The sequence below is a fragment of the Cyprinus carpio genome, unplaced genomic scaffold (genome assembly GCF_018340385.1).
Source record: "Cyprinus carpio isolate SPL01 unplaced genomic scaffold, ASM1834038v1 S000000168, whole genome shotgun sequence".
Taxonomy (NCBI): domain Eukaryota; kingdom Metazoa; phylum Chordata; class Actinopteri; order Cypriniformes; family Cyprinidae; genus Cyprinus; species Cyprinus carpio.
The window spans coordinates 895,871-920,308 of NW_024872919.1; the positions used below are offsets into that span (position 1 = coordinate 895,871).

Sequence of the window (24,438 nt, forward strand, 5' to 3'; positions counted from 1 at the left end):
ATGATTGAGACGGCCAATCAAATAAAATAAGGTTGGAAAGATGTTTGATGCATGTTGCATTTACACATCCATGTTATAAGTGACCCAAACTAACAGCACTTGCATGAGATGGAGTTTGTGTAGAGCAGCATTTACTATGATTCGAGCTGCACCAAAACACTGAAAACACTTGGTGAGCTTCATGCATGTAAATGAACATATGTGCTATATGTTTAAATAATTACACCACAAGCTTAACAATTTGATAATCAATTTGAGAAATTCAATTTACAATTGAAACGTATTTTTATTTATTTGATCAAAAAACATTTACCTCAGAATCTCCAGCTGACAATTTGGACTCTTCAGTCCATGATAAAGCAGCTTCACTCCTGAATCCCTCAGGTCATTGTTACTCAGGTCCAGCTCTCTCAGGAGAGAGTTTGAGGATCGTAATTGTGATGACTGATTATAAAATGTCTGAGGAGTGAGCAGTGAGATTACATGAGGAAAATAGAAGAAGAACAAAGTTATTGGATACAGAAAAAAAAAAATCTTATCAGTGTGGTGTTTAGGAATTAATATATAAAAAAAAAGCAAGAATTTGAAACTCAAACCTCAGTATCTGCAGCTGACAGTTTGGAATCTTCAGTCCATGAGAAAGCAGCTTCGCTCCAGAATCCTGCAGGTCATTGTTACTCAGGTCCAGCTCTCTCAGGACAGAGTTTGAGGATTGTAAAACTGATGAAAAACTCTCACAAGACTGAGCAGTGAGATTACATGAGGAAATTCTGAACAAGAAAAACAAAAAAGTTATTGGATACAGAAAAAATCTTAGCACTGTGATGTTTAGTAATTAATGTAATGCAGAAAAAACAAGTATTTGGGTAACACTTTATAAAAACGTTCATTTGTAAGTCATTTATAATTGATTAGTTAACGATGAACTAATCATTTATAAAACATTCATAAGCAGTTCATAAGTGAAATGCTAACAATTTGTGTATGTTTTGTTAATTTATTTATAAGTAATTTACAAGTGATGAACTAATCATTTACTAAACAGGACAATGCATTCATATTCATCCTTATTTGTAAGTCGCTTTGGATAAAAGCGTCTGCTAAATGACTAAATGTAAATGTAATGTCATATATGATTAATAAGTGATATTTTAATATTTTTATCTGTTTTGTAAATGCATGAATAAATCATTTACAAAGCTTTCTGCATCCCCTAATCTAAAGTGTAAAGTACTCATCAGTTGTAAATGTTTTACAAACCTGCTGGTTACAGGTTGTGTGTGCGTACACACTTGGATGAAAGATCTACGAATGACGAGTTAAACATTTACTACTGATGAGTAGTTTACACTTTAGATTAAGGGATGCAGAAACTTTGTAAATTATGTATTCATCCGTTTACTTAACAGGTTTTGAATACTATGTAGTGTGTACTACAATGTAAGGGCTGACTGGTGAGGGTGTAGACAGATGTCTATTTTGACACACATGGAATTTTTTAACACTGTGAGATAATTGTACAATGTTGACATTTCAATGATTTTAAGTCATTAATAATATATTGATTAGTAACTTATTAACCATCTACTATGGATATGTTTCATTATTTCATAATATGCTTTTTTTAAGATAACTTATGACAGATTTGTAAATCATTAGCATATGACTTAATTATTTGTAAATGTATAGTCATGTTTCGTAAGTGATTAGTTAATCATCATCTAATCACTTGTAAATTTATTTATAAATCTATATACGGTTAAGTTATAATATTATCAATTGTTTTGTTAATCATTTGTGAACACATAGTTATATATTTTGTAAATGATTAGTTCATCATTAACTAATCACTTATAAATGCCTTACAACGTTATTAAAAAAGTGTTACCAGTGTGGGAAACTCAAACCTCAGTATCTGCAGCTGACAATTTTGGATTCTTCAGTCCATCAGAAAGCAACTTCATTCCTGAATCCTGCAGGTCATTGTTACTGAGGTCCAGCTCTCTCAGTATGGAGTTTGGAGATTGTAAAACAGATGACAAACTTTCACAAGACTGAGCAGTGAGATTACGTTTGGAAAGTCTGAAAAAGAAAAACACAAAGTAATTGGATACAAAATAAATCTCAGCAGTGTGATTTTTAGTAAAAATAAAAATAAAATAAAAATCAATCAATCAAGTATTTGAAACTCAAACCTCAGTATCTCCAGTTGACAGTTTGGACTCTTCAGTCCATGAGAAAGCATCTTCACCCCAGAATCCTGCAGGTCATTGTCACTCAGGTCCAGCTCTCTCAGGAGAGAGTTTAAAGGATTGTAGAGCTGAAGACAATCTTTCACAGGACTGAGCAGTGAGATTTACAACCACATACCCTGTGTGGAGAACAAAACAGCAATATTAACGTGTGTTTATCAGGTTAACTTTACAATCTGGAGGACATATGACTTGTAAAAACCTTACTGTAGTGACACAGTTGATGTAAATTCAATAATAAGTGAATACATCTTATGGGTATTAGCTATTATTTAGAAAATGGAGCTCACATCTCTGAAAACATTGAAGCTAATTTTGATGTAGCCATAACAGGCACATATTTGATGTCTAAAAAACTTAATTCTCACCCAAAAACTCTTAAAACTACATTCTGTGACACAAAAATAGTATTACTTATAAAACAGCAATAGGCTTGGTCATCCAACATGACACTTGCTGTGAGAAATGCTGCAAGCGGAGTCATACAATTGGTGAAACAGTTCCCTTGATGATACTAGGTGAGTAACATGTGGCTGGAAAGACATTTTAGCCAATCAGATTCGAGGACCAAAAAGAACTGTTCTAATAATTTAACAGCTCATTGTCAGTTATTTCCTTACATATAGCAGCATGAACTTCATTTGTGACACCACAATAATCCAAGTCTTTACAGATTAATGAACTTGAATGATGAACTGACACCTGCTGAAATTAAACAATCCTCAGCTGCTTCAGTAACCACACAAACACCTCCTCAGCTGGTTTAGTAACCACACAAAAATGTACTTGGTTACTAACATAACCTTGGTTCCCTGAGATATGGGAACGAGTACCCGCGTCTGCTAAGACGCTATGGGAAATCTTATTTTTATACTGAAGCCTTTTCAATAACGCAGTGTAACTGCACTGCCATTGGTTCGTCCAGTGAATTAAAAAATGAACCAATGGCTCAGCAGCAGATCTGCACAAGCCTATGGTGACAAACCCAACCAAAGAATGCCTGAATGGGCGGGGCATATTGCTATATAAGCAGGCACTTCGCCATAGGGTCTTCAGGTTACTTTGACTGAAGCAACGACGGTGAGTCATGCAGCTACAGGTGCATCTCAATAAATTAGAATGTAATGGAAAAGTTCATTTATTTCAGTAATTCAACTCAAATTGTGAAACTTGTGTATTAAATAAATTCAATACACACAGAATGAAGTAGTTTAAGTCTTTGGTTCATTTAATTGTGATGATTTTGCTCACATTTAACAAAAACCCACCAATTCACCAAAAAAATTAGAATATGGTGGCATGCCAATCAGCTAATCAACTCAAAACACCTGCAAAGGTTTCCTGAGCCTTCAAAATGGTCTCTCAGTTTGGTTCACTAGGCTACAAAATCATGGGGAAGACTGCTGATCTGACAGCTGTCCAAAAGACAATCATTGACACCCTTCACAAGGAAGGTAAGCCACAAACATTCATTGTCAAATAAGCTGGCTGTTCACAGAGTGCTGTATCCAAGCATGTTAACAGAAAGTTGAGTGGAAGGAAAAAGTGTGGAAGAAAAAGATGCATGACTAATCGAGAGAACCGCAGCCTTATGAGGATTGTCAAGCAAAATCGATTCAAGAATTTGAGTGAACTTCACAAGGAATGGACTGAGGCTGGTGTCAAAGCATCAAGAGCCACCACACACAGATGTGTCAAGGAATTTGGATACAGTTGTTGTATTCCTCTTGTTAAGCCACTCCTGAGGCGTCTTACCTTGGCTAAGGAGAAGAAGAAATGGACTGTTGCCCAGTGGTCCAAAGTCCTCTTTTCAGATGAGAGCAAGTTTTGTATTTCATTTGGAAACCAAGGTCCTAGAGTCTGGAGGAGGGGTGGAGAAGCTCATAACCCAAGTTGGTTGAAGTCCAGTGTTAAGTTTCCACAGTCTGTGATGATTTGGGGTGCAATGTCATCTGCTGGTGTTGGTCCATTGTGTTTTTTGAAAACCAAAGTCACTACACCCGTTTACCAAGAAATCTTGGAGCACTGCATGCTTTCTTCGGCTGACCAGCTTTTTGAAGATGCTGATTTCATTTTCCAGCAGGATTTGGCACCTGCCCACAATGCCAAAAGCACCAAAAGTTGGTTAAATGACCATGGTGTTGGCGTGCTTGACTGGCCACCAAACTCACCAGACCTGAACCCCAAAGAGAATCTATGAGATAGTGTCAAGAGGAAAATGAGAAACAAGAGACCAAAAAAATGCAGATGAGCTGAAGGCCACTGTCAAAGAAACCTGGGCTTCCATACCACCTCAGCAGTGCCACAAACTGATCACCTCCATGCCACGCCAAATTGAGGCAGTAATTAAAGCAAAAGGAGCCCCTACCAAGTATTGAGTACATGTACAGTAAATGAACATACTTTCCAGAAGGCCAGCAATTCACTAAAAATGTTTATTTTTTTATTGGTCTTATGAAGTATTCTAATTTAGTGAATTGGTGGGTTTTTGTTACATGTGGCCCAAAATCATCACAATTAAAAGAACCAGACTGTAATGAGTGGGGCGGGGCCGAGAGCCGTGGGAAGGGAGCGAGGCCGGTGGAGTAATTGGAAATGCACGACACCTGCACCACTCACCGATCTCAAGTCCCACGGAGGAGCTCCGGAAGGATAAAGGGAGGAGTAACAACAGTGAAGGAGGAGAGAGGACCAGGCCTGGGTTTTATTTTGTGTTTTGGTTTTGTTTGTGCACGGCAGTCATCCTCGAGGGGCTGTCGCGCTACCTTGTGTTTATTTTATTATTAAAGTTTTTGTTTGAATGTTCGCCGGTTCCCGCCTCCTTTTTCCCGTGATTACGAACGTTTGTATATTGTTACACTGGTGCCGAAACCCGGGCTGGAGTGAGTTGCCGGGGGGGATGGATGAGCTTGCTACCGGCCGCCCGAGATGTGGAGGGACGGCTGCCGTCCGTGAGGGAGTGGAGGAGTCGCCACCATTCACCTGGAGGCCGGAGCCTGCTGCCGTCCACCGTGATGGGGAGGAGCAGGGAACAGGCCCGAATATGGAGAAGCCGTCGACATCCACCGGGCGCGGAGGAGTGTCGTGGCATCCACCGAGGGCTATCCAGTGCCGCCGCCAGGCACAGCAGAATAGTTCGCCCAGCTGATGGAGGGCCGAGCGGCAATGTGTCTGGGAACTGGAACAAGAATTTTTTTTTTCCTCTCTCTCCCCTCTCTGTCGATCCTCATCCTTCCGTCTCCTTTTCTCTTACCTCGTCTGTCTGTCCTTACCCCCAGGTACCCGCGGCCACCGTGATCGGTTCCCCTGGAGGGGAGTAGAGCGCAGTCTCAGGAGTACCCCCCCGGCCTGCGAGGGGGGATGGGGGTATGTGATGAGTGGGGCGGGGCCAAGAGCCGTGGGAACGGAGTGAGGCCGGTGGAGTAATTGGAAATGACACCTGTGCCACTCACCAGTCTCGAATCCCACAGAGGAGCTCCGGAAGGATAAAGGGAGGAGTTATGACAGTAAAGGAGGAGAGAGGACCAGGCCTGGGTTTTATTTTGTGTTTTGATTTTGTTTGTGCATGGCAGTCATCCGTGAGGGGCTGTCGCATTATGTTCTGTTTTGTGTTTATTTTGTTGTTAAATTGTTTACATGTTTACCGGTTCCCGCCTCCTTCTTCCCGTGATTACGAACGTTTTTATATTGTTACACAGACTCAAACTACTTCAGTCTGTGTGCATTGAATTTATTAAATACACAAGTTTGAGTTGAATTACTGAAATAAAATGAACTTTTCCACGACATTCTAATTTATTGAGATGCACCCGTACATAGCACGGCCAGCAACACAGTACTCATTCCCATATCTCAGAGAACCGAGGTTACGTTAGTAACTGAGTACGTTCTCTATTGATACTTCACTCGTAATGCTTCTGCTAAGATGCTATGGGGGACCAGTACAAACCCACTGTGCTATGCTAGAGAAACGACTAATACTTGAACTTGCCTTAAGCACCAAATGGGGCCCAGAGGGTCCAAGTATTTTGCAGGGAAGCTCCTCAGGAGGCAGTAGGGCCAAACTCACAGAGGTTGTCCCGGCACTACATAATCGTTCCAAGAGAAAATAATGTAGGCTCTGTGTCGGCATGCGATCGCTCAGACCCGGTTGCTTAGCTCCCAGACTTCAATGAAGGCAGTCCTCGAGTGGAGAAGAGCAGTGATCGTGCAGTCTCTGTGTGGGGGCTGCCCAGACAGGTTACGCACTCACTGCCCTTCGGCATCGTGCAAGATTCCCTGCACGAGCCACACACGCAGCTCAACATTTGTAACAACGTCGCTAGAAATTTTGCTTTTTTAGGCTAGCAGGATGACGGCAGCGGATCAGCTGGGTCCGCTGCTGCAGCGACACTGAAGGCGGCGGAGAAGCGGCGAATCAGCCGAGCAGAGGGTCGCTGGTTCAGCTTGATCCATTGGGAAGGCAATTCTACAGCGAGAGGCTTCAAGTACCCTAGATCAAAAAAGAACGTCGTCATCGCTGAAGGAGAAGAAATCTGAGGAACCTATGAAGTTCCGCTTATATAGCCAGATGCCCCGCCCATTCTGGCGGGCTCTGGCAGCCTTTGTCGCCATAGGCTCGTTTTTTATTTCACTGCACGAACCAATGGCTGTCCAGATAAACTGCCTTATTAAAAAGGCTTTCAGTATACGGAGAAAAAGGAGTTTTTTCCCATAGTGTCTTAACAGACGCAGTACGAGTGAAGTATCGATCAATTTGTTAAGTTACCATACAAAAACCTCCTCAGCTGATTTAGTATGTGTGTCCTCAGACAGCACACGTATGTCTGCAAAATATCTGTTAAAGATTGCTTCATCTGCAAAAAAATCTGCTGTGTACAAACATCTGATAGACGTCTTTAAGATGTTAAAGTTTTACATACATTCCAAATATTAAACATCTTAAAGATATTTTCTAAACGTCTATTTGACATCTGATCGGAAACATCCTATAGACGTATTGCAGATAAGCAAACATTTAAAAAAAAACGTCTTGCAGATGCGTAAATGCAGACGTCAGATAGACATCTCCGTGACGTACGTCTGCTATCAAGGTCACACACATCTCCTGCTCACGGCCAGAAATATGATTCTGTGAAATTTCCTCCATTTTGTTTCTTTGGTAAGAAAGCACATGCTAAAATCATAAATGTGCATAAATTTTGAAAGTGCAGTGATGGTTTTCAGTGTTACTTACCGAACTGATCTGGATTCTTTAACCACAGGTAACAGATTCTGAAGAACTTCATCTGCTGTGTGTTGTGCTCTAATAAACTGTTTCAGATCAAACAAATCCATCTTCTGCTCTGATGTCAGCAACACATAAACCAGAGCTGACCACTGTGAAGAGGAGAGTTTGGCTTTTCCTTTTTTTCCAGATTTCAGATAATCTTGGATCTCCTGCATCAGTGAATCATCACCCAGTTCGTTCAGACAGTGGAACAAATTGATGAATTTCTCTGGAGAGCGATTCTCTTTGATCTTCTGTTTGATGCACTGAACTGTATTCTTTATGTTGTAGGAGCAGCTTCTTGTCTGTGTTAGTAGTTTCCGTAAGAGAGTCTGATTGGACTTCACTGAGAGACCCAGAAGAAAATGTACGAAAAGATCCAGATGTCCATTCTTACTCCGTAAAGCCTCATCCACAGCTCTCTGATGCAGCTCAGATAATAAATCATATTTCTTCCAGTTAAAAATCTTAGACAACAGACTTTGTTTCGGTTCGCCAAACACATTGATTTTTTTGTTTGTACAGGAGAAATGTGCATACAGAGCTGCTAGATGTTCCTGAATGCTCAGATGAACAAAGCAGAAGACTTTCCCCTGATACAAGCCCAACTCCTCTCTGAAGATCTGAGTGCACAATCCTGAGTACACTAATGCTTCTGTCACATCAATGCCACACTCTCTCAGGTCTTCATTATAGAAGATCAGGTTACCTTTCACAAGCTGCTGAAAAGCCAGTTTCCCCAGTTTGAGGATCATGTCTTCATCTGTCACCTTCTTCTCATAGTCCTTCTGATGTTTGATGTTTATCTGAAGGATCAGGAAGCGTGTGTACATTTGAGTGAGAGTCTTGGGAATCTCTCCACTCTCTTCTGGACTCAACATCTTCTCCAGAACAGCGGCTGAGATCCAGCAGAAGACTGGAATGTGGCACATGATGAAGAGGCTCCTTGATGACTTCAGGTGTGAGATGATCTTATAGGCCAGAGTCTGATCACTGATTCTCTTCCTGAAGTATTCCTCCTTCTGTGGCTCATTGAAGCCTCGTACCTCTGTCACTCGATGGACACACTCAGAGGGGACGAGATCAGCTGCTGCTGGTCTGGAGGTGATCCAGATGAGAGCAGAGGGAAGCAGATTCCCCACAATGAGGTTCATCAGCAGCACGTCCACTGAGGCTGATTCAGATATATTACACAGTTTCACTTTACTCTTAAAGTTCAGAGACAGACGACACTCATCCAGACCATCAAAGATGAACAACACTTTATATTCATCACTGGATATTTCCATTTCTTTAGTTTCAGGGAAAAAGCCATGAAGAAGATCTGAAAGACTGAGTGTTTTGTTCTTCATCAGATTGATTTCTCTGAAAGGAAGTGGAAATATGAGCTGGACGTCCTGATTCTCTTTCCCTTCAGCCCAGTCCAGGATGAACTTCTGCACAGAGACTGTTTTTCCGAATGCCAGCGACTCCCTTTGTCAGCACAGTTCTGATGGCTTTGTCTTGTCCAGGTAAAGGTCTAAAGATGTCATTGCATTTGATGGCTGTGTGTTGTTGATTGTGTCTCAATCTGTCTCACCTCATGCTCATTACTGATCTCTCCACTCTCACTCTCTGTGATGTAGAGGTCTGTGTAGATCTCATTCAGCAGTGATGGGTTTCCCTGCGTCGCTGTTCCCTCATACAGACACGCAAACTTCTTCAGCAGATTTGATCTAAATGTGATGAGGACCTCATGTCTGTAAAATAAAAAGTTAGTAAGCACAATGTCTTATATATTCTGTATCATATCTAAAAATCCAATCTCTTGCAGAAATGTTATACCTGAGATCAGGTTGTGTATCTTCACTCTTAAAATCTAATGGCTGATTCATAGACGCGTCACTCTTCACAGACACACAGCTGGACTCTGCTTCTGATCTCTTCAGATGAATTGAACTAAAACAGAGAGAGAAATTTCATTATTTAAATTACTGTATGCAACAAATCAACTATACATTCATTAGATTAAACTTTATTGTCATTGCACATGTAAGGTACAAGGCAACGAAATGCAGTTAGCATCTAACCAGAAGCTAAGTAAGTACAGAATATACAGTGTCTACAAATATGTTACAAATGTACAATAAATATACCAAAAAGGCAGTATTATGGACATAATTTACAGATTTTAAATACTATCAGCATAATATACAGATAGGTGTACTATGAACTACTTTATATATGGATTATGTATAAGTGTATGTACACTATAAGCAGAAACTATGAACATATGAACATCATTTACACTAGTGCAATGAACAGTAAAAGTGCATAGAAAATATTTCAGTGTGCAAATGGATTACTCAGTATTCTGAATAAACAGACATTAGTGCAAGTAATAACAAGTTTAACTGTTTTTTGCTTGTTTGTAAATCAGATGTACTGATGAAGATGGGTAAGGAGTCAGTGTGGGGGGTGTTTGTGGGGGGGCAGAAGGCAGAGTTCAGTAAGGAGACAGTTGTAGGGAAAAAAGCTGTTCCTAAGTCTGCTGGTCCTTGTCCGGAGGCTCCTGAAGCATCTCCGAGAGGGCAGGAGGGTTAAACAGTCTGTGGTCAGGGTGAGAGGAGTCCTTAAGAATGCTGGGAGCTCGACGTAGACATCATTTTCTCTGGATGTCCTCAATAGCAGGAAGTGTTGTCCCTGTGATGCGTTGGGCAGTTTTCACCAACCTCTGCAGTGCCTTGCGGTCAGCAACTGAGCAGTTTCCTTACCAGACTGTGATACAACTGGTCAGGATGCTCTCGATCGCACACAAATAATTAATTTTATCAGTATTAAATTCATTTTAAAGAGCATTTTATAATCATTTTATATACTGTTTATGAAAAATAACCTGTGAACTTAACTGTAATAATATATGACAATATTAGGAGTCATGCTATATTCATATTTTTATACACATGTTATACCTGAGTTCAGGCCGTGAATCTCCTCTGTTAAACCTTATTGGCTCGATCATAGACGCATTACTCTTCATAGACACACAGGTGGACACTGCTTCTGATCTCTTCTGATGAACCGAACTAAAACAGAACAGATTTAATACGTTATGATGATAATCATCTTAATATACTTCAGAAGGTATTTATATGAAAATTATTTGAGGAGCCTTTATGGTTTTATTGTTTTCAGTAAATGTTAAATTTATAAAAACATATACCAAAATGCATGTTTTTCTACAGCATAAAAGCTTTAATGTTTTAACTCAAAGTACCTGAATCCTGGAAAAAAATCTTCATCTCCAGATGTTTGTGTCTCATCCATGATGTTTGATCTCCACCACTGACTCTAGATGGAAGAGACAATCACAAAAATGACAGTAATTAGCCATTCTGCGGTCTTCTGTCATTTCTGGAGTAGTGAAGAAGTTTACGGACCGGAGAAGTTTAGAATTTTTAAAAATCACAGCTTCATCGGAATGGTATGAACCTTGGTGACTTTTATGGCACTTGGAATGTGAATACAGAAAAAAATTGAGGCCATGATTCAAACAGACTAAGTGGTCGAAAAAAATCATCGGAATGGTATGAACTTTGGTTATTTTTAAATGACCGACCATAGGAAATGAATAGGAAATGGACAAAAACACAACAATTCAGAGAATTTTTGTGTGCATAATCTACAGATCAGCCACGATGCAGAAAAAAAGTACTCAGGAATGAAGGGTTGAAACTCTAAAACATCAAGAGTGCAAAACAGACATACTCACTCACACACGCGCACTTATACACACAAACACCTATAAACTGGTGTGACTGTAACACAGCAATATGTACAAATAAAATAATAATTCAACCACAATGCAGTAAAAATGTGGACCACAAGGAAGCGGTTTACACTCTAAAACATCAACACATACTCACTTACACACACTCACAGACACACAAACACACACATGCACAATAAAACACACTCAAATTGAATAACCATACATCCAAAATGAGTCAGAAGTCTGAAATAAGAAGCAGAAATCAGATCAGACTCAAAGGAATAAACTCTGATAAAGCATCCCTGTTAATTTTGGTTACATTTTTATAGAATTTGAATGCTTTGTGTAACAAAATGCTTTCTCTGTGTTCAGGTTTGACTGTAGTAGTAATAATGCAAAAACTGACATTTCAGATCAACATTTCAAACAAAAACAAAAAAATTAGTGGTGGGCCATAATTGGCGTTAACGTGCTGCGTTAACGTGAGACTCTTATCGGGCGATAAAACAAAATATCGCCGTTAATCTATTCTCAAAGTTGTGTTGGTTGATGTGTGTATATTACGCTAGCTATGATGACTTTCACCGTGATAGTTTAGCGCGGATGTATACCTAGACGAATTGCACTGTAGGGGGCGGAGAACGAGTCTTCGAACCTGTGTGTATGTCTACTGTGAAATTACCAAGCTTCCCAAAAAAAAAAACCTTGACAAGACTCACGCCTGTTTCACACATACTCCGTCTGCAGTGCGTATGCAGTCCGTGTGTGTGTGGTGCAGAACAGCACGGACTCATTGTGCTTTCACACAGGACACGTTTGCAGTCCGCTACTGATCCACAGCTGTTTTTAGTCCACAAACACAACATTTGTTCATTATTCTATATTTCAAACCATGTATAAAAAAGAACAGTAACAATCTTTCATAATCATAGACATTAGTTTAAACTTAATAAATATAAACAACATATTATTCATGCATTTGACTTCTAGGTTTGTATAATAAGCTGCTCAAGCAAGCGGCAAAACATTTAAACACAACAATTGGCCTACTTTTCTTGTTAGGATATTGCAAATATTTTAAATTAAAGCACCACTGACAGAAACAGTCGACTCTCTCGTGCCTTTTGCATTTAAATCTTATTACAAGCAATCGCACGGTTCTTAATGAACTTTTGTTTTTCTGCTTCCATAGAAGTGCATAGGCCTATATCATGTTGCCTCGTTTATCTAAAGGTGCTCTTTTTCTTGTTTTAAACCTAGCCAAAACCCATGTGTTGTGTGTGAAACACGGTAGGCTTTAATTAATATACATTTATTGTGAAATTACTGCATTTCTGTGTCAATCCATGTTAATTTTACCGCAAACAATGCGCTGTCATTTTAATTCAGCGCATGCAGCACAGCAAAAATAGACTCGGTACATAAAACGGTAACGTGCTGCAGACGCACTGCTCCTGGAACGCACTGATGGAGCGCAACCGCGTGAACGCTGGAATCCGTTAACATGGATGCGTAAAAAAAAAAAAAATATGCAACGCATACGCACTGCAGATCGGAGTATGTGTGATACAGGCGTAAGGTTGTTTGCAACTTGTGCAATGCGGAATTAGTTTACTGTAGGAGTTCCTCCAGTCTCAAGTACCACCTAAACGCAAAGCATCCCTTAGCTAAAGCGGAAGATGCTGGGCCAAGCACTGATGTAGCGCAGGGGAAGAGTCGTCGTCAAAACTACTATGTTTGAGTGCAGCACAGCTCTATCAGTACTTACAAGTACATCTTATTGAACATAATTTGAATGCCTTCAGCGGAATTCAAATGAGACATATTAATCTAGATTAAAAAAATTAATCTATGCCCACCACTAAAAAAAATATAAACCTTGACAAAAAGTAGTCTTTGAGAATGTCTTAATATACAGTACATTCAAGTCCACAACTAAATGTAAGTAAGCAATTATGTCTAAAAACAACTAGGGAATTCACAAGCCTTTCTATAGAGTGCTATACAGGCCTGTAGTGGTTACCCCATTAAATTACATGTTTTTCTTTCTTTGCTCTCACCAGGCAGCACTAATCTGCATTTAAAAAAAATATTTGAAAGGCCTATTCTCTATTTTAAAAACTGCATTAATTGAAAAATAATTGTGAAAAATTTGATTTCAATGTAATGTTTTCATGATTACTTGCATAAATATTAACTATTTCACTGCCCTTCACAAGTTATCTCATCATTTAGAAGACAACGCTTCCCTGCCAAAGACAATTTTTTACGGCTTTTTTGTGTTTTCACTGTTATACACTCGGGGGCGCTATTACACAACTTCTGAACAAGTACAAAACCTCCCAAACAAAAACACTAGAAAAACTAGCAATCTCTTATGTAAACAGATGCATATGATAAATAATGCGATCATCAGCAATAGACAGCATATAAATGAAAACTGCATAATGTTACGGAGTAAAATGATGATCCAGGAAGTGGTATATGGCTGTGGAAGCTTTGGAGGTGTTGATGGAAGCAATTTACTGGATTTATGCTTTGATAATTGTACTGAATATTATCCAGATGTAGTTTTTGATAAAAATGTGATTTTCTCACTTTTTTGCTCAAAAGTATAAATTTTCTATATTCAGGTGTTGATAAAAAAAAGTAGTTTAAAAGTAATGAGGAGAGAGCTTTGATCTTTATTTTCGTGTATTGCATATTAATCAAATATTCATATAGCAAAATATACTGTAGGCCATCGAATTTTAGTGAAAATCATCAAAATTGCTGGCGGTGGCTGGCTACTTTTTTTCAAAATGCTGGCAGGGAAAGAGTTCATTAGTATCATAAAATTCTCTCAAAATACAAAATAAAAAAATATTACTGAATAAAAATATATTACATTGATTTTACTGGGGGGAAAAAAGTTACATTTCAGATGTCCGGTCGCTTTTGACCATGAATACCATGACTGTGACTCCCAAATGAGGAGCGCAAAAGGGTTAAACAGTATCTAAACAATTAAAGATATCTGTATTGTAAAGAATTGTTTCCGTCTGTTTAAAATGGCAAAAGATCAACTCTGCACGTTTACATTCATTTTTATATCATTCTCATTATATCACTCAAACCTCAATCTCTCCTCAAGCCCATCAGTAATTAAGTTTCTGTAGTTCACTAGTTAATGGGTAAGTAACATACTGTAGACGGTACAATGACAGACACTGACGGTCTTGTTAGGTGGCTGAACAGTCCATTGATCAGTTTGAATAGGTCTGATTATATGAATGAGAATAATTCTTCTCTAAGTATTTTACACAATATTACTTCTCAGGCAAATATTTTATGCCTGTTCGGATATTTTTATCCTAAAACAAGGCAATGATACTAAAAGATTTTTAGCAATTGTGATGTGATATTTACAGTCTGCCTCATATTTCCATGTACCGTTAAAGTATCACATGGATACACATGGAAGTATATGGAAAATTGTATGCAGATGAGGTAATTCATAGTAAACTAAGCACTGTAAGCTCCATATCTGGTTATTTCAGGGACGAGACAGGGTGGAGATGCATATAAACACAATCTTCTGCTGACTAGGATTTCTGAAGGGAATTTGGACAGGGTTCTGGTGAACATACGGTTTTACAAATCTGAAAATGCTAAATCTATCTTTTCTGTGTATGCCCATTTTTAGGATAAAATCTAAGTTTTATACATGATACTCTGATGTGCCTATTAGCATATTTATGTTGATTTGTGGAAATATAAGCAGATATTTATTTTGTTCCTGGAAATAAATGTAGGGAAGTTTCTGGCTCAAGATTACACAAAGGACAGAAAGGTGAGATATTCTTCTTATATTAATTAAGAAAGGCAATGATTGAGTGATCTATGACTAAATGTGACCTTTATTAAATTTAATATGACTTATATTATAAAAAACAGCCTTATTACAACCTTTAAAACCTATGGAGTGACAACAGTAGGCTACTTTAATATATTTGATAAAATGATCAGTGTGAATTAAAGTTTGAAAAAGTATTTACAGAACATAAGAGTGAATCATTTTTTACAATCTTTATCTTGTAATAATAATGTTTCTTGAGTGCTTTTTAAGCTTACTTACATTATTATGGAAGTGGCTTTGTGCTCCACAGCCCAAAACTGGCCGAAATGCTTTGATCAAAATGTTCGGCTTCTAGACAAGGTCTCAAAATCTCCTTGGTTTTCCATCACATACATATCAATTCCCACATGAGCAAATAAAGAGGAGGGTTTAGTGATTTTTTTTAATGAAAAAAAGAGGGAGAAAAATCAGTGCACGTGTAAAGCAAAGGTCACACTAGACTTTGAGCATGTGTAATTCAAAATGGATGGTGCTGCGAAAAAAAGGCGGGAGCAGGATATGACGTCACTTGATTTTTGTAATCTTTTAAAGTTGAGTTGTATAAAGCAGGATGATGCGACTCTGCTAAAATTAGTAATTCCTCCACTTCTGTACTGAGAAGTCATTCTGTTGGTCTCATGCATTCACGTGACATGAATTCGCAGGTCAGAGTTCAGCAAACGCAAATGCAAAATATCTTTGCACAGGCTTGTGTTTCCGGTCTGACGCATTCACATGCGTATGAATGGAAGTCAATGGAACGAAAAGTCTAGTGTGACCAGAGCTGAAATCTGCTTTCACTTTCGGTTTTTACAGCATGGTTCCCAAACAAGTTGTGATGAAAAAATTATCTCATCTTCATGGTTTTTACAGTTTGATTGTGGGAGTGACTAGAGACTGTTCTGATCTCTAGTGTTTTAGTTAACACTATATAGTAATGATAAGTTAAATATCCTTTTTAACTTATCATTGATTTTTAACCAAAAATGTCATGTCATATTAATCATAAATTTCATGTTCACTTTTATGTTGGTTAGTAAACAATTATGTTCTTCTAAATTTTAAGTAGCTTTAAATTGATTTAAAAACAATATCAACACTGCAGAACAGACTTTTGCAATTTTGTGAATCAAAAATAACACATCTAAGCTGCACTACAGACCTTACTACTTATCGAGCGGGTTGTGGACAAAAAAAAATAAAATAAATAAATAATAAAAAGGAACATGTTGTTCTGCAATGTACTAGATGAATGAGTTTTATTGTCAGAGAGTCCCAAACCCTGAGGATGTGCCAGACAATATATTATATCGGCTGAAATTGTATTTCACAAATTGACCAGTTTAACTATTTAATGTTGCATGTCATTGATTTGACAAAAAACATTTCACATCACAATCATTACAGACAGTATCTGTTCCAGTAATAGTCGTCTAGACTATTACTAGACGACTATTACTCATTTCATCTCTAGTTAATTATCATCACTTCTGTTATTAGAGAGTTTAGCACGTTTTCATAACTGACACTTCTGAACAGAGAAGGTCCATACCAATACACCCACAAAACGAGAAACATGTGCTTGAGGACAGATGCTGTGAGGAGATGGAAGATAATCTGAGACTCCAAAACTTTGATCAAATGTTGGAAAACATGTGAGTCAATCCATTTTGTAAGAAAAGAACAACGAACATCCCTATTTATCATTGAAGTGACTAAATATTTCATGATACACAAAGTGAAATCATTGATGGGGAATGAATAAACTTTAAATCTGGACACAGTTTTCAGCCTCACAGTACAAGTGTATTAGTAATTGTGATTTTCTGATGAGTCACTGCTTCGCCTGTGTTCTCAGAGTGTCTGTCTAACACTGACATCTAGTGGACGTTTCTGTGACTTTACAGACACTGAAACACACAACCAGGAACAGTGTTGCCAGATTGGGCTTCTTTTGATCAGGTTAAACTGGAGAAAAATGCATTGGGTGGGTGGACAAAGTTTCTTTTAAACAACAAGCAGGATTTTTATTCACTTTTTTTGTTTGGTCATGTTATTTTAATACATTTGAACATATGTACATTAATTATAAAAAAAAATAATGTGCAGTGCAATGCATTTTTTTTTTTTCTTTAATCCCATTGGTTCAGTTTAACCTATCAGTGTCAGGTGAGGCAGACCTGTCAATCAATATGCCGTCTTGTGTCGGTGATATATGATGATTCATAAGTGAAGGGTTATAGCGCAACAAGGGACCAAATTTGAAACTTGTAGCTGCATAAGTGATCGCTTATAAATTGTCTCAAATATAAATGTAAAATGAGAGTTTAGGTTCAGTAAAGAATGGAGAGTGACTCAACTCTCAAAATGGATTCCCTCTGGTGAGAGACAACTCGACAACTCTCTGTAAATAAACCATAACTCTGAAATCAGAGAACAGTTGTATGACTTGATGAAAATGAAATATGGGATTAGTACTCCTGTCCATTGTCTGACCAGGACATCTGCAAATTTTAAACTGTCCTGACTGCACTCTGGTTAATTCGTGCCAAAAGCTTCTTTAAAGAGGTTTTAATCAACGATTAATCAGTTTTGACTGTTCAAAGTTCTGCGTTAGATGTTTACAATGTGTACTGTAGTTCTGTTTGAAGTTAAAGCACAACATGGCTGTCCCTTGGGAAGAGGTCCATTAATGAGGCATTTGAAAGGAAGAGAAACTGCGATATGCCAACTTGGCAGCTGAGGCAGGAGGAGCAGGGCTTGGACAGTGCAAGTATAGGGCTGGTGGGAAGTGGGGCTGCAGGGGTTTTTGTGGCTAGTTCCACTATAAGGCTGATGTGAATGTGAGTTGGGCATCAGAGGACATGTTCCAGCGGAGGATACTCGTCAACTGATGATGTGGTGCATTTGGTGGAAAAAAAACCATACAAAGGTTATTGTACACCATCACCTCAAACAAAAGGCATCTTTCATCCAGGCTAAAATTCGCACAGAAACTTGGATCTGATCACTTGCAACATCCATGAAAGATAAGTACACATCATGTACAGCATAACATATCATCAAAACGTCAAGGATCCCCACCCGATGGAGTTTGACTGCAGTGAAGAATATAGGGCATGCTACCCATCTTTATCTTTCATCTTACCATACTAGTGCTTTTCTTATTGTTCCCCAGTCCACGCATAAAGCAATTTAGGACTGATTATTGGGTATTGAGGCAAGAACCACAGACATGGATTAGGGCCATGAGTCCCGGATTCTTGCTGAAACCAAAAAATCAAAGCGTAACATTGCTGTGTCTCACTGTGTTCTGTTCACAGCGAAGGAGAGAAAATGTTCTATGGTGTGGGCTAAATGGGTTCTGAATATTGAGATCAGAACACCTAGTCCTATCATGCAAAACTAGGTGAGTAAATTTTAACAGGGGGGGGGCCCTTACGAATCTTGACATGGCATAAAATTCTAATTGCATTCTTTTGCCATTGAATGTTTGGGGTGGTTTTTTTCTTTGGGAGTTCAACCTGAGAAAGGTTTGTAAATCGTGCCGTGGTGTACCAAAGCTCAAGTGGAAATGTAACTGCACCAGTTCCTTATCCTCCGTCCGTTGACCCCCCGTGTTCCCCCCCCTTCCCCCCCCCCCCCCCCCCCCCTTTGCTTTTTCCTGTTTTGTGGGGTTCTGGGGGTTAGAACCATTCAGCCTGACAGCCTACGGCCTGACACCGTGTCCTAACTAGATGCAACGCGACAAGATTCCAGTGAAAAACAATTTGGCTGTCCACACCAGACACAAAAACCTCTCCTAATACTCTATTCTTGATATTTTCTGCACTGTATTTTTTTTTGTTTTGTTGTTTGTTTATCTCTGTAAGGCTGTATCTGTTTGTTTTGTCTGTCTTTGAACAATGAAAAAAAAAATGAATTAAAATTAATAATTAAGAAAACAACTTTTAACAATTTTATAAGCATTTAACCAGATTTCTTTGAAAAATAATCATTATAAAGCTATATTACTAGTGCATCACTAGTTTTTTTTCAGCTTAACTGGTTCTAAGCATTATACTACATATTAAAATTGAAGGAAAAACCGATGTGCAAAATCCAATTTTTATATAGAAAATTAATATATTCTACTCTTATTAAATGTACCATTATTCTTCTGTAGTAATATGTGGAACTGACCAACAACTTCAGTGATTATTCAGAGTTCAGTATTCAGGGCATCAACACTCACTCTGACAGAGGAACTGTTCACTGGTGATGTTGAGCCACCTTCAGATTTGTTTTAATTTCAGAATCAGTATCAGCTTTATTCGCCAAGGAATTTTTTTTTTTTTTCTTAAGAAGCTCTTGGTACATACATGCATACATATCTAACATGAGAACAGAAACATTTAAATAGATCTTAACAACTAACTTAGATAATGTATATGAATCTGGAAAACATAGATTTATGTACGGGATTTTTGCACCACTGCTCCGGGTGTGTGTCACGGGTGTTGTGTGTGTGTGTTCACTCTGTGTGTGTTGAAGTGTGCACTTTGGATGGGTTAAATGCAGATTCCGAGTATGGGTCACCATACTTGGCTGTATGTCACGCCACTTTATTATTTACTCTATATATATATACAGCTGTATAGAAAAATATGCATATGTTTTACATAGTACTTGAGAGAGAGGCAGTAATTAGAGATGGAGAATGAATTAATTACAGGCATGAATTACAAAACACAGGTCATAATTCCTGTGTTAGCTGTTTAGGCTGGAGATGGTATTACAAAAAAAATGATTTTATGCCTAGATGTTCTAGTGCACGGAGATCTGTAATGTCTGCCTGAAGGGAGAAGTGCAAACAGGTTGTGTCCGGGTTGAGAGGGGTCTTTGATGATATTACCTCGTTTCTTCACTCTGGAGTTGTACAAGTCCTGAAGGTTGGGCAGGTACACATCAATGATCCTTTCTGCTGTCCTAACAGTCTGTTGCAGTCTTCTTAAATCTGATTTGCTGGCTGACCCAAACCAGACAGTTATAGAAGAGCACAGAACCGACTCAATAAAAGGAAGGAATAATCTCTGCTGGGCCTTTTTTTAATGATTGAGTCGATGTGAGTGTCCCACTTCAGGTCCTGAGTGAACAGGGGGGGAGAGAACAGCCCTGAGGAGCTCCAGTGCTGATGGTGTGGGTGTTGGATGCGAGTTTTCCCAGCCTCACTAGCTGCTGCCTGTCTGTGAAAAAGCTGGTGATCCACTGATAGATTGAGCTAGGAACAGAGAGCTGTCAGTTTATTCAGAAGGGTATCTGGGATGATGATGTTGAAAGCGGAGCTGAAGTCCACAAACAGGATCCTTGCATAAGTCCCTGGTTTGTCCAGATGTTGGAGGATGTAGCGCAGTCCCTTTAATGCATCATCCACAGACCTGTTTGCTCAGTAAGCAAACTGCAGGGGGTCTAGCAAGGGTCCAGTAATGTCCTTCAAGTAGGACAACACCAGTCCAACCTGGTCTCACAGGATTCAATGAAATGTCCACGGGCCCTTAACTCAAAATCCGTGGAGCCATCATGGAGTCGCCCCAAATTCCGTGATGCGGCCACGGATATAACTCCAACGCCAAGTCAATGACACTCATCTTCCGTGGTCCACACACGGATACCCGTTTCATTGACGGAGTACAGAACTCACTCAACGGACATGCTTTCTTATTTGGAAACGCAACATTTGAAGTATTTGTTTCTTTTCCAACATCAAATGCCATAATGACGTTAACCTGACTGTTATTGTAGCTATTGCATTGTTCTGCCATCATAAAAATTCAGTTTGATTCTGTTAGCCTAACTGAAGTCACGTGATGGCACCACGGACCTCAACACCCTGACCTCACTCATGGACGTTGTAATGTTGCTGGCTTGTTTAAGAACTTATAAGCTTTAGGTCGACTGTGTTGCAATGGCATGTAATTAACTTGACATTTTGTCTCGTCCTGGTCCTGCCATCATAAAATCCAGTTTGATGGCGTTTTACACCTATTGCTTGCTTGGCTATAGTCAGAAATAAAATCTGTGGTAGGAGCACGGATTGAGTCTGTGGTGACACCACGGATAACTCCAATGCAAATCAATGACACTCATCTTCCGTGGTCCGTGGTTTCAATGACGGAGTACAGATCTTACTGAATGGACGTGCTTTCTCATTTGGAAATGCAACATTTGAAGTATTTATTTTCCAACACCAAATACCAAGACATTAACCTGACTGTCATTGTAGCTATTGCATTGTCCTGCCATCATACAAATTCACTTTGTTTCTGTTAGCCTAACCAAAGTTCTGTCACTCACTGGATGTTTTAATGCGCTTGCTCATTTAACCTAAGTCTTCAGGTCGACTGTTTTACAATGGCATATGGCAATGCAGCCTAATCAACTTTACATTTGCTCTGTCATTGTAAAATCCAATTTGATCATGTTTTCCATTTAGCCTATATCTTTACATTGAAGAGAAATGCCTCTGTGCCTTTTGTGACATTACCACGGATCTGGAATGGATCTGTGGTGGACCGTCTCGTTCTATGCGTTGCTTTTGTTGTTTACTCATTAAACTTGAATACTTCAGGTCAACTGTGTTACAATGGTGCTATTGCATTGTGCTGTCATTAATTCAGTTTGATCAAGTTAGCCTTCCATGGTCGACACACAGATTCCCTCAACAGCCTGATCTGGATGTTGGTAAATGTTGTCTGCTCATTTAGAAACCTAAAGGCTTCAGGTCGACTGGGTTTACAATGTAAATGGTAAATGTAATTAATCTGACATTTTGCCTGTCTAAATAAAATCCAGTTTGATCATGTTTTGCAGCCATTTCTTTCAGTAGATTAAAAAAGAATCTGTAATGCGACCACCGATTCATCCATGGGAGACACACGGACTACAAACTCAGGTTTCACTCAATGAATGGTTATTTTGTTTGCTCATTTCAAAATAATTCATTTTCATGGCGTTACTTTTTGGATTAACCGAAATAGTGTGATGGACCCATTAATCATTCTTGTCAAAGTGAATGAAGTAGGACTATAAAGTCATTGTCTAAAAGAAGGACATTGTTATTGTTAGGGCTACTCATGGATTACCAATGCATGAACATTCAGTCGGCGGAAGAGTGACCCTAGGCCTATGCACAATCCACATTTACAGAAAACAGGCAATCCATTTCATAACATTGTTATCACCTGGTCTGGGGTGCGTTTCCCAAAACCATAGTTGCTAACCTGTTAGCAACTTAGTTGGTTGGCAATGGGAAATTGCATTGCAACCAACAAAGTTGCTAACTTAGTTAGCAACTATGGTTTTGGGAAACGCACCCCTGGTTAAAGTAGGCAACATTAAAGCATGGAATGCTAGTACAAGGGATTATTATTAGAGCAGTTGTGCTAGTTTGCTCATCCCCACCTGTGTGGTGCAGGGCAAAAGAGGGCTGGATACAACTTAAAATAATGAGATGCCCGCACTCTGCTATTTTTCCCATACGTTTATTGTGCTGCAATATTTCGACCTTGCATTTTTGCACAATAAAAGTTTGGGAGAAATAGCAGAGTGCGGGCATCTCATTATTTTTTTAATTTATTACTCATATGGACAGAGTTGTCAAAAATACACTCTTCCCATACTCAAGTAGGAAGACTTTTACATTTCTTGTGAGACAAAGGGAAATAATAAATGAAGGCAGATTTTTTTTTATTTCCTTCAGACCATAATAATTTATCCTCTATACCATTTCCACAAAACATCATGTGAACTAGTTAAGAAGGAATGAACTTACAGAGAAACAAGCATTGTGATGTACAAAGTAGACAGGTGGTGCATAGACAGGACAATAATGCAGTGTAGACAGTAGTATACAGTTGGTTTACAGAAGGTGGTTTAGAGTAATTTAAATTAACTATAAATATGTGCAGTGAATTAGCAGTTACCATATAAGAGAAGAAGAAATATGGCTATGTAATATGAACAATGCATGAACAACATAATATGTGCAATGTAGTATCTGTAACATTATAATAGTAGTAAGAATAATGTATATGCAGTGTAAGAAAAACAAAATAAATATGGATATTCAGTATGAACCATATAGACAGATATGTACAGCTATGTGCAGTGTGGTAACAGTACCACTGTAGTGCAGAAACATTATGAGTAGTAAGAATTAGGGATGTTAACCGATGACCGTTTGACCGATTGTTGACCGTATCAACGTTAACCAATCAAAGTTGTCGGTAGTCGGTTAAAAAAAAAAAAAGTGATCTCTAAATTAGGCTATTATCAGTGCTTAATTTATAAAGTGGGAGGTCCGGGAGCGCAGGGGGGGTGGATCCTGCGACTAAAGGTAACGGAACAAAAAAAAAAATTACACTGCCTACGTAGCTTCTCTGCAGGGGCGGGCGCCAGAGAATTTTTAACGCATGTGCTGAGGGGGTGCTAGATCATTGACGGGGGGAGCTGCGCAAAACTTGGCCAGTAAATATTTAATATTCAATTATTTTAATGATCACAATTAAAGTTTTAATTTTATTAAATTGAACAAGCGCAACATTCAGCATTCAATCAAATATTCTAAAAGATGTAGGCTATTATTAATAATAATGTTATTTCAACATAATATCTCGTTATTTCGACATAATGTGTGCGTGCAACAAGCAAGATGTGCATTTGTAAATCCGGTGACGTGTGCATCGATTTTTATTAATGAACTAGTGTTTTCTGACTGTGCCGACTGCAAAGATGAAGTTGACGATCTCCGTAGTGAACGCACCTATAGAGAGAAATGCTCATAATGGATTACATAATCAGAGAGTAACCTTTTTCTTTTTTCGTTTTGAATTATTTTGTTTAAAGACATTCCAAGCTATTTGATATATTTCTCATGGCTGTGTGAGGCATACACTGAGTTTCGTTAAGTTAGGATGAGATGCGCTCCAGTTAACGTGCAATGCAAGTGACCGCGCGGACGCCTCCATGATTATATTGTGTTATATTTACTTCTTATTCATTACATCGAGGCAATTGGTTGATGAAAAATTGATTAAAATTAAGATACAATTTATACAAAACGAAATTCACTTTAAAGAAAGGCTTTCTACAAAACAAAACTTAATGAAGTGGTCAAAATCATGTCTGACCCACTCCATGTCTCATATTGCGCATCCTATCTTACTCGTGCTGTTCACTTTTCATAAATGGAAAAAAAATAACATTATAATATTTTAACAAAATATGAAACTAAATGCGCTTATTTAATGCT

At 38.6% G+C, this 24,438-nt stretch overlaps 1 protein-coding gene across 1 annotated transcript; it reads right to left on the reverse strand.

The window, feature by feature from the left end:
- Positions 1-2,202: 2,202 nt before the first annotated feature.
- LOC122142798 (protein NLRC3-like) lies at positions 2,203-8,316 on the reverse strand. Its single transcript, XM_042753864.1, has 2 exons — positions 7,489-8,316; positions 2,203-2,371 (listed from the first exon to the last, which is right to left on the reverse strand). Exons 1-2 carry the CDS (start codon positions 8,274-8,276, stop codon positions 2,335-2,337), a joined length of 825 nt encoding a protein of 274 aa, XP_042609798.1. The 5' UTR covers positions 8,277-8,316; the 3' UTR covers positions 2,203-2,334.
- Between the last annotated feature and the right edge of the window lie 16,122 nt (positions 8,317-24,438).

What these genes read in the sequence shown, in the direction of transcription:
- LOC122142798 (XM_042753864.1), bottom strand. Translation starts at nt 8,276, where the DNA reads ATGATCCTCAAACTGGGGAAACTGGCTTTTCAGCAGCTTGTGAAAGGT. An exon ending in AAAGAATCCAGATCAGTTCG is followed by an intron (nt 2,372 to 7,488) that starts GTAAGTAACACT and finishes TTCTCCACACAG; the next exon opens with GGTATGTGGTTGTAAATCTC.